This window comes from Gymnodraco acuticeps, unplaced genomic scaffold, assembly GCF_902827175.1.
Source record: "Gymnodraco acuticeps unplaced genomic scaffold, fGymAcu1.1, whole genome shotgun sequence".
Taxonomy (NCBI): domain Eukaryota; kingdom Metazoa; phylum Chordata; class Actinopteri; order Perciformes; family Bathydraconidae; genus Gymnodraco; species Gymnodraco acuticeps.
In genome coordinates, this window is record NW_022989800.1 from 2,774,388 (window position 1) to 2,786,442 (window position 12,055).

The 12,055-nt window shown below is 40.1% G+C and overlaps 2 protein-coding genes across 2 annotated transcripts; both read right to left on the minus strand.

Moving 5' to 3' along the window:
* Positions 1 to 367: 367 nt before the first annotated feature.
* On the minus strand, positions 368 to 6,131 carry pkd2l1 (polycystic kidney disease 2-like 1). The gene is made up of 15 exons (XM_034225797.1): positions 5,757 to 6,131; positions 5,310 to 5,423; positions 4,240 to 4,367; positions 3,862 to 4,115; positions 3,548 to 3,772; positions 3,233 to 3,461; positions 2,986 to 3,156; positions 2,718 to 2,899; positions 2,516 to 2,636; positions 2,338 to 2,436; positions 2,135 to 2,256; positions 1,935 to 2,052; positions 1,707 to 1,840; positions 1,485 to 1,605; positions 368 to 1,135 (listed from the first exon to the last, which is right to left on the minus strand). Exons 1-15 carry the CDS (start codon positions 6,028 to 6,030, stop codon positions 1,016 to 1,018), a joined length of 2,412 nt encoding a protein of 803 aa, XP_034081688.1. The 5' UTR covers positions 6,031 to 6,131; the 3' UTR covers positions 368 to 1,015.
* Positions 6,132 to 10,680: 4,549 nt separating this feature from the next.
* atoh7 (atonal bHLH transcription factor 7) lies at positions 10,681 to 11,109 on the minus strand. Its single transcript, XM_034224750.1, has one exon. It carries the CDS (start codon positions 11,107 to 11,109, stop codon positions 10,681 to 10,683), a length of 429 nt encoding a protein of 142 aa, XP_034080641.1.
* Between the last annotated feature and the right edge of the window lie 946 nt (positions 11,110 to 12,055).

Sequence of the window (12,055 nt, forward strand, 5' to 3'; positions counted from 1 at the left end):
AGCAAAGCATACGTTTGTACTTTCTCAATGTTACATAAACTAGGCGGCATCAAAACATTTGCTTTTTTTTTTTTTTTACCTTTTCTTGGCAGACATTTTGGGTATATTGAACATGAATGATTCATTTTTAAAATATGTTTTCCATTGGGTTCATTCTATGTAATTAATGGAAATATGTTTTGTTTTTTTGTATTTTGGGGCCAAAGAGGGCCTTTATCAGAGATGTTTAGAGTTGGTGGGGTGACAGATTGCCTGAATTGGCAATGGTTTACTCATGGGCCCATGAATTTATGTTTTGCTAAGTTACAGCATAATGTGTCGTCAGCCTAGGAGTTGGACAAAAACAGGGTTATTATTGGAGAATGAATTCCATATAAACATGAAACATTATTTATTATAGCTATACATCTCACTTAACTGAAGGAAGTCAAAAGCTTTTGAGCAACTGTCATAGAACTTGAACATTGATAAACATGAAATGACTAAAGCAAAGCAAGCGTCACTTAGTCTAATGTTAGGTGGTACATCCCCTGCATAATATCAGATTATATTACACAACTTTTCTAACCTACTGTTAAAATAATGTATATTACACAACGTTAATAATACGTAGAAGTACATCCATGTCTCATCTAAAACATACATTGTAGTTTTCTACATATCTGAGCTTCAACCTGAACCAGTTTATTATATTAGCTCTAGGGGAGTAACCTCGTAAGCAAGGAATTTCAAAATTGTTTTTATACAGTATTTACACATTTCCATGAAATGAGTAGCTGGAGCAGAGTGTCAAATATATTGCCAACGTTTACCCTATAGAGATCTGTAATAAAGGTCCAAAAACACCTGCTACTTCTGCTTATCACCAAAAAACAGGAAACAGATCTTGATCAGATTGTGACTTTAACTGACTTTGAACATTGGAAAGTTGTGATGCAAAATACGTTGGGATTCTTTCATCCTCACATGTCAGCTGACTTCCATGCAACCCATTATTCTGTATCAAGCTATTTGCTCATATTTTAGAGTTGAATGTGGATTTAGGGGGAACCCCCAGTCTCCTCGATGACGTCTTAGTCTTCGTCTCTCTGTCCACACAAACCAGGACGCTCCCATCCGAGGCCGTGTCATCACTCTGGATGGGGGTAAACAAAAGTTGAAAATGTTAAATTCATAACAACAAAACAGAGAAAGTCTAATCCAATTTTCTGAAGAACAAAATATCTATGAAGTAAGATACATATATATGGAAAGTTTAGACATCTTCCGTCATAGGCGTCTGGCCATTAAAATACATATTTACAAGGTTGATTGCACTTATTGTAAGACACTTTGGATACGCTGAATTAAATGTTGTCTAATATACATAGCTTCAATATTCCTTTCAGTGTTCTCCATCAACTGATGCACCCTAATATCTTTTAAATAAAGCATTAGATGCATACAACAAGGTTTAGGAACAACTTAATGATGTATTTCCTTACAGTCAGTGTCATTTTGTTCCCTTTAGCTTTCTCTTGTAATCCCAGTTTCTCCATAATTAGCTCCATCCTGGATGTGATGCCCGCCACAGAGCTTTCAAGCTGGAGAACCTGTCTTCCCAGTCTTTCATGGTAAGAGAAAGGTTATTTAGTTATTGGTTAACATCCATTGTAGAGACATTTTGAAAATTGAAGACATTTCATAAATGTAAAAACTGTTTAAACCTTAGAAACTCTTCCTGATCCACAAAGGTAGGACTGGAGTGGTTCTTCTGGTTGTTGGATGTTACAGGAGGCTTCTCCAGTACATCTTTCTGGTAATTTATCCCAAGATTGTTGAGTTCAGCGCTAAGAGCATCCTGACAAAGAAATGGGTAGCACTATCATGAACTCATTCTTATAATTGTGTCTTTTATTGAAATAAGTAAAAACTCTGTAGACTTTCACACAAACCCTCTTTTCCTCCAGCTCGATTGTCATCCTCTTTTGTTCGTCCTCGTCTAGAATTTGGTTCCCATCATGGTCAAACCGTGAGAAGGCCGCAGAAATTTCATGATCAGCATGTCCCAACCTGCGAGATCATCAGAGCGGTGAGGGTTACGTTTAACACTGAAGTTAGCACATACTGTTCTTTTTGATATTTGTTCACTTACTCTTTCAGAGTTTCTCTGAAGTCTTTGAATTCAATTTCTCCAGATCCAGAGCGTATCGCCTTCTGAACATCTGATATCTTCTCTTTTTTAAGTTTCAACTTTGTAAATGTCTTCATATAGCTCTGGAATACAAAGAAAAAGCATATTGTTTGTTACCTGTGGAAAACTTCTCCCATTTTGAACATGAGTCTCATTGTGTTTACCTGTTTGATGATGTCTGTAATCTGGAGCTCATCTTTTTGCGATGACAGCTCTCCCTTCACTTCAGAATATGTGTCGTTTATGATGGCCAGAAACATGTTCTGAAAAACGAAATTGAGATTAGGAGAAGATCATCTTTATCTTTTTAAATCAATCATCTCATGTAACAAAATGACTTACCAGTAGAACAAAGAAAACAAAGAACACATAGGTGACAAAGTAGATCGGCCCTAGAACTCTGTTTGCACGGTCGATGGCATTGTAATCAAAGTCTCCAAGAATGATCCTGAACTGTGTGAATCTACAAAAATGTAAGAAATAATTGTATGATCAGTCGTTCTATTAAAATATTTCCTGCTGATCCACTTCAGACATCTCTTACATGCACTTGACGAAGGTGCTGAAAGATTCAACCTCTGTCCCAAAGAGCAAATATCCAAGTTGAGCGTAGGCGAAGAACACGATGAAGAACATGATGGCGAAGCCCAAGATGTCCTTAGCACAGCGACCCAGTGTGGAAGACAGCTGAGTCATGGTCTTGTTAAAACTGATGTACTTGAAAACCTAAAGATGACATCACACAGTATTTGCAATGGTGCTAGATCATTTTCCTTAACTATGTGTTAGAGTGAAATATTTCAATACTTTACCTTGATCCATGCAAAGAACAAGTTCACTGCATTCATGTTGTTGTACTGCATTTGCCAGAAGGCCAGAAATTCAAAATCAGCGTAGATACCGGGTTCTTCTAGCAGTTTGCCGAGCAGGTTGTCCACTTTTATGGTACGGAAAATATTGAATATAATGGCAACGATGGCGAGCTAAGAAAGAAAATAACTTTTATTCTTTGAGACCAAAAGGACTTGTTCGAACGAAATAAAAATGGCATTTTCTTACCATTATGACAACAATATCCAGAATGTTCCAGATGCTATTAAAATAGGAGAACTTGTGTATTCGCAACTCAATAATCTCCTCTACAATGTAGTAGAGGATGAATAAACAGAAGACCATCTCGCAGCCGAGGATGAAGAAGTCCCAGTTGGTGATGTAGCGAATTAGCTTCACGGTCCTTATCTGGTAGGAAGGGATTGCACCACCAGTCGCAGGAAATTCAACAACCAACCTGAAAGAAGTGGATAAAACTTTAGTCAATCAATGCATGGGTATAAACTAATGGGTAAAATTGAGAGGGTCAACGTTGCTCTTTACCTGATGACACAGAACATGTTGATGTTTGCGTTGTAAGTGGAGAAGTCAACAAAGGCTGCTCTGGTTCCTCGGTCGAGCCACAGGTTGTCCACCAGTTCCTGCAGTACGATGGTGCTCTCCTCTTTAGTGCGACCCAAGTCATGGTAGTATCCCGCTCCACTGTATGTGGTCAGCAAGCCCCAGTGGGAAGAACCTTTGATTTCTTTCTCTGTGTGGTAGGTCCACCTATAGAGGGAGAAGAAAATATTGCTGTAGTTCTCAAATCTTACTGGAGACCCAAAGTAATCCTGTGAAGAAAACGGTTAACATCTCACGCGGTGCCGTTGATGAGTCCGAAGTTAAGGTCATCCTCCTTCTTGTCAATGTAAACATCGAAACAGCCAAATATCTCATCACTGAAGTCTTTGTGGACCTTGCAGGAGTTGTTCATGATCTTGATCTGCCTCATTCTGGGGACTCCTAGCAGCATGTTCTCATAGTAGATGAACGACTGGTCTCCGCTGTCCAAGGACTGGTTGTTGTACCATTTGGTCCAGTAGAGGCCATCCAACAACGGGCCCTGGGAATACTGTTCATACAAAGAGAGATTGGATTGCGTTTGAAAGGCACACAGAAGACATTTCATATTGTCATTTCTCTTTGAATTTTCACTTTGGTAATAATTATGGAAATGGATTTAAAGGAAAACTCACAGTCCAGAAGTCAGCCATGGTGCTAATGGACTGAAACCTAACTCCACTCTCACTGGCTGTATTCACAAACAGGTCCGTCATGGCTTTAGTGTAGTAATAGGTGCTCGAGCTGGTCATACCGTATGTCACTGAAAGACAACGTAAGCACATTGTTAACGGCCGGCCCTTGATTCCTATCTGGCTTTGCACAGGCTCGGCTATAAATGTGGCTCTATTCAACAGTCCAAGATAAGACAACTCAGAAGCAGACACGCAAGGCCTTATTGAAGACTTGTTCTTATTACTGTGTTTACGGCCCTGCGGTCAAACAGATCCAGATTAGAGTCCGTCATTTGTTTGAAGAGAGAACAGGCCGGCCTGATGTAAATAGCCTCTTCAAACAGTGTACATCTAGCCCAGACAAAGCAACAATAGATGAGGCAAAATGCTCTTATCGCTAAATGGCAATGGAGCAGTACCCATGTCCTTTTCACCCCTAATGCTCAGCTGGACAATGCTTTCAGGCAGATGGGTGGGGAGGGCATTTGTGGTAGGCATTAATGCATGGGGGAAGCTTTTGATGGCAAATCAAATAAGCAGTCCAAAGTGCCCTAAGCAGTAACATCGTGACAAGCATTTAACAATTGATCAACAAGCATTTCTGATGCACAATTCACTTAATGGAAATACACTGTGATGCATTAAGGGTTTGAGGCACATTATGGACCATTCATGCAGGAAAAGCAAACCGTTTGTATTTGGAACTAATTTTGATGTAATTTCCACTAGTTTCATATATATTTTGTTTTCTTTGTCTTGTTTCTGTTCTGATTTTATGTAAAGCGTCTTTGAGCATTAGGAAAAGAGCTATATCCCATGTATTATTATTATTATTATTATATTCAATCCAGGTAAACACATGTACAACTAAACTTAAATACATTTTCTCAACTTTTCTTCGAATATCACATTTCTGGTAATATTAATATTAATACAAAGACTGTAATGAAAATGCTTGTTAGACTACCACAACTGCAAAAGGATAGACATCCACATTGAAAGTGCAAAATGTAGGACAGTAGAATACTTACAGAGACATATATCCACCAGGAACACCAGATAGACCATTAACTCCCGTAGCGTGGTTCGGACAAACAGTTCTCTGTTGTTTGAGGTGTTTTCAGTCAAGGTTGTGCCCCATAAGCCTACGGACAAGTTACAGTGATTTATTTTCTTATGATACTGTATGATTTAAGAAGTTATTTTAAAGACCTTTCATGCAAAATAACTTTGATCTGGTGTTGACATAAAGTTGTTTAGCAATTAAAAACCAAGCCTAAATTGACTAGCCAACGAGATCGTCCACAAAAATGCAAGGTAACTAAAATCACATCAGTTGAATTTACAGAACCAGAGAAAGTTTCCTGTAAGATAAAGGGTTTTGTCAAGATCTTTGATGCTATCCATCTATCCATGCTGATTAAACTAGCTGTACATATTACAGAATAAATACTGAAGTAAACTGAATGAGTTCCCACCTTTGATAAAAGAGCAGCAGCCTCTTGGTTTCTTCACCAGACTTTGGCCGGTGGATGCTGGTTCCTCTGGGAACGGGCCTGGGGTGTCCAGTTTGTACATACTGTCCATAGAGCCCTGGAAGAGGGGCTGGGGGTTGTAGATGGTGCTGACAGCTCGAGGCAGGGCCGGAGGAGAGCCACAGTAGCCGTGGTTGACCCAGGCTTCGTTTCCCATGCTGTCCAGCTCCACCTGCCCGGTCAGATGGCTGTCGGCCCGGTTGTTCAGGCACTTCATGCTGTTACACACCTGTGTGTCCCTCAGTGGACTGCTGGTATTCAGATCAAAGAGGGAAGGGAGGCAGAGTGGTTTCTGTACACTTGCTGGAGAGATGTTTATAAAGAGTGGATGACAAAAGCTTTGTTGAGGGAGGAGCTGCTTCTGGAGCTTTTGTAGCCTTGAGATTGAGACCAAACACAGCAATGACGTGCGTGTGTCCTGTTGTGCATGGACACCACAGCAAGGTTTCCCAAAACAAAGTCACCTAGATTTGATTTGATCATTTTCATCTTAGCAATAGGCAATTTGGTTCAATACAATAAATGTACAAACTATGATAACAACCCATCTTTAAACTGGCACTAACGAGCTGAATTATAAAAACACTAAGGAAATTCATTCTATAGATTTGTATTTCCCTTATATTCACCTATTGATATGCTGGAGCACAATTTGCATAATGGCGGAATAATTCAGCCGCTAAAAGACAATTCAAATAGTTTTGCCCTCTCAATTACTTCCATGCTGAGCACATTGTTGTCACTATTGATTAACAACTCATCCAATAACCTGCTCCCATTGAGGAAATCAATTAATTGCACTTCGATTATTTTTGTTGTCACCAACTGTTTGCGGCTTGTGTCTGAATTAATGAGGAGTGTAATTGCAGTGTCACCGCCTCGTTACCGTTACACACTTTTGACTCTGCCATCTATTGATTTCCAACGGGCCAACTGTCAGGAAGCGTTTATTAAGTATGCAAACATTTGCCGTGGCGTTTGAATCATTATGACCATCTGTATCAGTTTTCGGCCTCTCTTCTTCAAACAATCCCCAAGCAACACGTAGACAATATGCATTAAGTGTTGTCAACAATGTGTTAAACAGATTAACTAATTAATACTTTAGCTATATAATGTATGTCATCTCTAATTAGTTTTTCTATGTACAGTGGGGCAAAAAAGTATTTAGACAGCCACCAATTGTGCAAGTTCTCCCACTTAAAAAGATGAGAGAGGCCTGTAATTTTCATCCTAGGTACACTTCAACTATGAGAGACAGAATGGGGGGAAATAATCCAGGAACTCACATTGTAGGATTTTTAATGAATTAATTGGTAAATTCCTCGGTAAAATAAGTATTTGGTCACCTACAAACAAACAAGATTTCTGGCTCTCACAGACCTGTAACTTCTTCTTTAAGAGCCTCCTCTGTCCTCCACTCGTTAACTGTATTAATGGCACCTGTTTGAACTCGTTATCAGTATAAAATACACCTGTCCACAACCTCAAACAGTCACACTCCAAACTCCACTATGACCAAGACCAAAGAGCTGTCAAAGGACACCAGAAACAAAATTGTAGACCTGCACCAGGCTGGGAAGACTGAATCTGCAATAGATAAGCAGATTGGTGTGAAGAAATCAACTGTGGGAGCAATTATTAGAAAATGGAAGACATACAAGACCACTGATAATTAGGGCTGCACGATTTTGGGAAAAAATCTAATTGCGATTTTTCTGACAAATATTGCGATTGCGATTCGAATTGCGATATTTGTTTTTAAGCGACCCAACCGAAGTTTATTGTAAAATATGGCCATAACTCCGGCTAGGAAGGTCGTATCAACGTGCTCCCGTCTCTAGCACCCCCGCAGCCCGAGCTACGGGTGAAAAAACTAAAGTTACATGAAACTTCCGTTGGGTTGCTTTAAAGTCAAGCTTCAGTTTAAGATTCACCCTGTAATAGAAACATGTGATGGAGCATTACTGACCTGACTCAGAAACCATCTAGGAAAGCTCCATTGGAAGCCATTTGGAAAGGGCAGGCACTTTCAAAAGCACTTGGCAGGTGATTGGATCAATCTGTCTATCACCTTCTATCATGGGCTACTTCTGGTGTGGATGACTGACACACAATAAAAAAATTGTAAAAACAAAAAGAATATGTTAAAAAAAATCGCAGGCTTTGCGATTTGATAATCGCATCATTTAAAATCGCGATTTCGATTTAAAATCGATTAATCGTTCAGCCCTACTGATAATCTCCCTCGATCTGGAGCTCCACGCAAGATCTCACCCCGTGGGGTCAAAATGATCACAAGAACGGTGAGCAAAAATCCCAGAACCAAACGGGGGGACCTAGTCAATGACCTGCAGAGAGCTGGGACCAAAGTAACAAAGGCTACCATCAGTAACACACTACGCCGCCAGGGACTCAAATCCTGCAGTGCCAGACGTGTCCCCCTGCTTAAGCCAGTACATGTCCAGGCCCGTCTGAAGTTTGCTAGAGAGCATTTAGATGATCCAGAAGAGGATTGGGAGAATGTCATATGATCAGATGAAACCAAAATAGAACTTTTTGGTAAAAACTCAACTAGACGTGTTTGGAGGAGAAAGATTGCTGAGTTGCATCCAAAGAACACCATACCTACTGTGAAACATGGGGGTGGAAACATCATGCTTTGGGGCTGTTTTTCTGCAAAGGGACCAGGACGACTGATCCGTGTAAAGGAAAGAATGAATGGGGCCATGTATCGTGAGATTTTGAGTGACAACCTCCTTCCATCAGCAAAGGCATTGAAGATGAAACGTGGCTGGGTCTTTCAGCATGACAATGATCCCAAACACACCGCCCGGGCAACAAAGGAGTGGCTTCGTAAGAAGCATTTCAAGGTCCTGGAGTGGCCTAGCCAGTCTCCAGATCTCAACCCCATAGAAAATCTTTGGAGGGAGTTGAAAGTCCGTGTTGCCCAGCGACAGCCCCAAAACATCACTGCTCGAGAGGAGATCTGCATGGAGGAATGGGCCAAAATACCAGCAACAGTGTGTGAAAACCTTGTGAAGACTTACAGAAAACGTTTGACCTCTGTCATTGCCAACAAAGGGTATATAACAAAGTATTGAGATGAACTTTTGTTATTGACCAAATACTTATTTTCCAAATTTGCAAATAAATTCTTTCAAAATCAGACAATGTGATTTTCTGGATTTTTTTCCCTCATTTTGTCTCTCATAGTTGAGGTATACCTAGGATGAAAATTACAGGCCTCTCTCATCTTTTTAAGTGAGAGAACTTGCACAATTGGTGGCTGACTAAATACTTTTTTGCCCCACTGTATATTCTTATCTTTCTATTTTATGCAGTTAGAGGCATTAAACCAGACAGAATAGATAATAAGGTGATCTAAAAACAAAAGCTATTCCCAATATTATTAATATTAGGATATAATGCATATGGCGTATCCTTAATGCAGATAGAGTTTGGGTCCAGCTATGGCCGTTCATGCTCCAGCGGCTGTGAACAGAGCGGTTACACACAGCCATTACCACACAATAGAGTTTAATTTCTGCCCCCCCTCTGAAGCCGGGGCAGGATCTGGCACACAGGCTTCCTTAATCTGCTGCGGCTTGTGCCACCATTCAAACTTTTTCAAATTCATAACAATCACTTTTCAGCGGCTGATGATTGCCATTTAAAACTGTAGCCGTGTCTCCAACAATGGGCGATCGTATGGCAGCCTGGTGCAGCTCTGCTTACATTGGCTTGCCCACGTACATAAGTTTGATACTTTTAAAATCCAATATGTCGTAGAGAACATTTGAAAATGCAATATGGTTGTACTTGTCAACCCCTATTTTAGATGTTTTATTTTGGTTCCCCATTGACGTAAAACAGTGTTATCTCAGAGTGCAGGAGCTCAGGACAAAAGGTTGATTTATTCCCCGGGGTGCGGAGCGAGGCAGAGAGCAGACATGACCTGCCATTACTCTTGACACCCACAACACAAAGGATGTGCTGTAAATGAGTTTTCCTCCTTGACAACCCGTGTTTTTAGGTTGTATTATCACACAATGTGATATTATGGGGGTTAAATGCCAGAGCTCTCTCATAATAAAAGCAATATTTGATTGCAATTAGAGAAGGATGCATATTCAGTAAATAGAACTATTAGGATTTTTAGTGTGTCAGGTTTATATTTTGCAGATATAAAGGTTTTTAATGATGCAAGGAAAATATGGAATATTGGAAATTTGCTTTCTATAAACTGGCTTATAGCATGTTAAGTAATTACGTACAGTTGACTCCACAGAAATTGAATGGGATGATTCCACTTAGGACAAATTATATTCAAAAGAGAACACGAGAAATTATTTTTCATACAAAATATGTTTTTTATTTTTGATCAAAAAACTATATTTCAACAAAATAGAAGTCTGCATGTGAAAAATAACATCAATTTTTAACTCTACAATCACGTACTTACACTTTGACAAAATAGTTACATATTGACTTTAACAATGCAACTTAGACCACAATGATTTTCTCAGAATCCATTGAACATTGCACAACATTTTTAGGGCTGTATCAAAAAAACTGATAAAAAATGCCCTCTTCCTGTATCTTCAGTACAAGCTCATGGGCATTATAATGACACTACACTTCTGTCATTTCTATAACTTGAACAAAAAAATGCTCAACATTGCTGGGTTTATTCTAACAAAAATAAATAAGACTGAAATAGAATTCCTTCTGATCATACAAAAACTAGATAAATACAAAATAATGCAATACAAATGTATTTACTGTCTCCTTGATTGAAGGAGACTTTTTCACATTGTCACTCACATCCAACAACATGACTGGTCGTGTGCCGAATGGCAGTAGTTTATGCGTGGAGCTGATGTCCATCGAACTGATAGGAGAAGGACGAGATGTAGTCCTGCTCAGCGGGAGAGTCGTACCTTCTGAGGCAGGCGTAGTTCTCAGGCTGCACACAGTCCAACTGCAGGTCCCGCCACTGCCTTTGAGGAGCGTTGTGTCTCCTGGGGTCTGTCAGGATCCGGTTGAGGGCCAGGATGTAGCTGAGGGCCATCTGCAGGGTTTCATACTTGGATAGCGTCTTGTCCTCGCCCCACTGGGGGACCACTTTACGCAAGCGGTCGAAGGCTGTGTTCAAACCCTCCATCCTCTTCCTCTCTCTGGCATTGGCAGCCATCCGTCGCTTCGTGGAGGTCTCGTACTTCTCCGGGCTCTGGGGGTCTACCTCCGAGGACACGGATCCGGAGTCGGTGCAGCTGGGTCTCCTAGACTTCATGGTTTCTGGTTGAAGAATCAAAGTTGTATTAGTGTCCAGTTTCAACTTCAGGTCTCCTCAATGTGTCCTTTCAGATGTGTGTAACTCCAGATAGTGGACAGGCTGCAGAGTCCAAGGTGTCTGTGGTCCTGGAGACTAGAGAGGGAGCAGCTTTTATAAGATGGAGCTGATGAACAGGTGGCAGCAGGTGGAGTCCCCCCCCCCCACCCCCTTCCATCCTTAATATTGCATATAGAGGAACACACCCATGCAGACTCATAACCATCTCTCAGCACACACACACCAACACACACACACACACAAGCACATATATGCACATTCAGTACGCACACACACACACACACACACACACACACACACACACACACACACACACACACACACACACACACACACACACACACACACACACACACACACAAACAAAACCTTAATGAAATTCCAATTATCTTGGGCTGGGCTCTCTGGCTTCACTCAGGGCCATGTGTCACAAACACCTAAATCTACCATCTGGTATCACAACTCACCACAGCTGATTGTGCAAACAAACTTTTAAAGGGCTTAGGGTGTGGGCTTTTACCAGTTAAACATGCATTATTCTATACAAATCTTAAAATGGACTATTAATGATTTAAATCTTTATTAGTTTTTTTTAATTAAACAGAATATCAACAAATGATGTAATACAATTAATGTCAGCTATTAGCTATTAAATGAAATCTATATCAATGCTTCTAAATTGGCAAATTAAAAAAACACCAAGGCTATTTTGATTTGTTCTTAAAATTCACTTTACTTTGTCAAAGAAGGGATTGAAATGTTCCAACCTTATTGTATAACAATAAAAACATAAACAAATTATTTATTTTTATTGCAAGATTTAACAAAAAACTACAATTGCTTACATATAATGCAGTTTAAGCACTCCTACTATGTTTATATATGT

Coding starts and splice junctions, on each gene's coding strand:
- pkd2l1 (XM_034225797.1), bottom strand. CDS start 6,030: ATGAAGTGCCTGAACAACCGGGCCGACAGCCATCTGACCGGGCAGGTG. Junction 4,368..5,309: donor CCTGGTGGATATATGTCTCT/GTAAGTATTCTA, acceptor GTTGTCTTTCAG/TGACATACGGTATGACCAGC. Junction 3,157..3,232: donor TGGATATTGTTGTCATAATG/GTAAGAAAATGC, acceptor TTTCTTTCTTAG/CTCGCCATCGTTGCCATTAT.
- atoh7 (XM_034224750.1), bottom strand. CDS start 11,109: ATGAAGTCTAGGAGACCCAGCTGCACCGACTCCGGATCCGTGTCCTCG.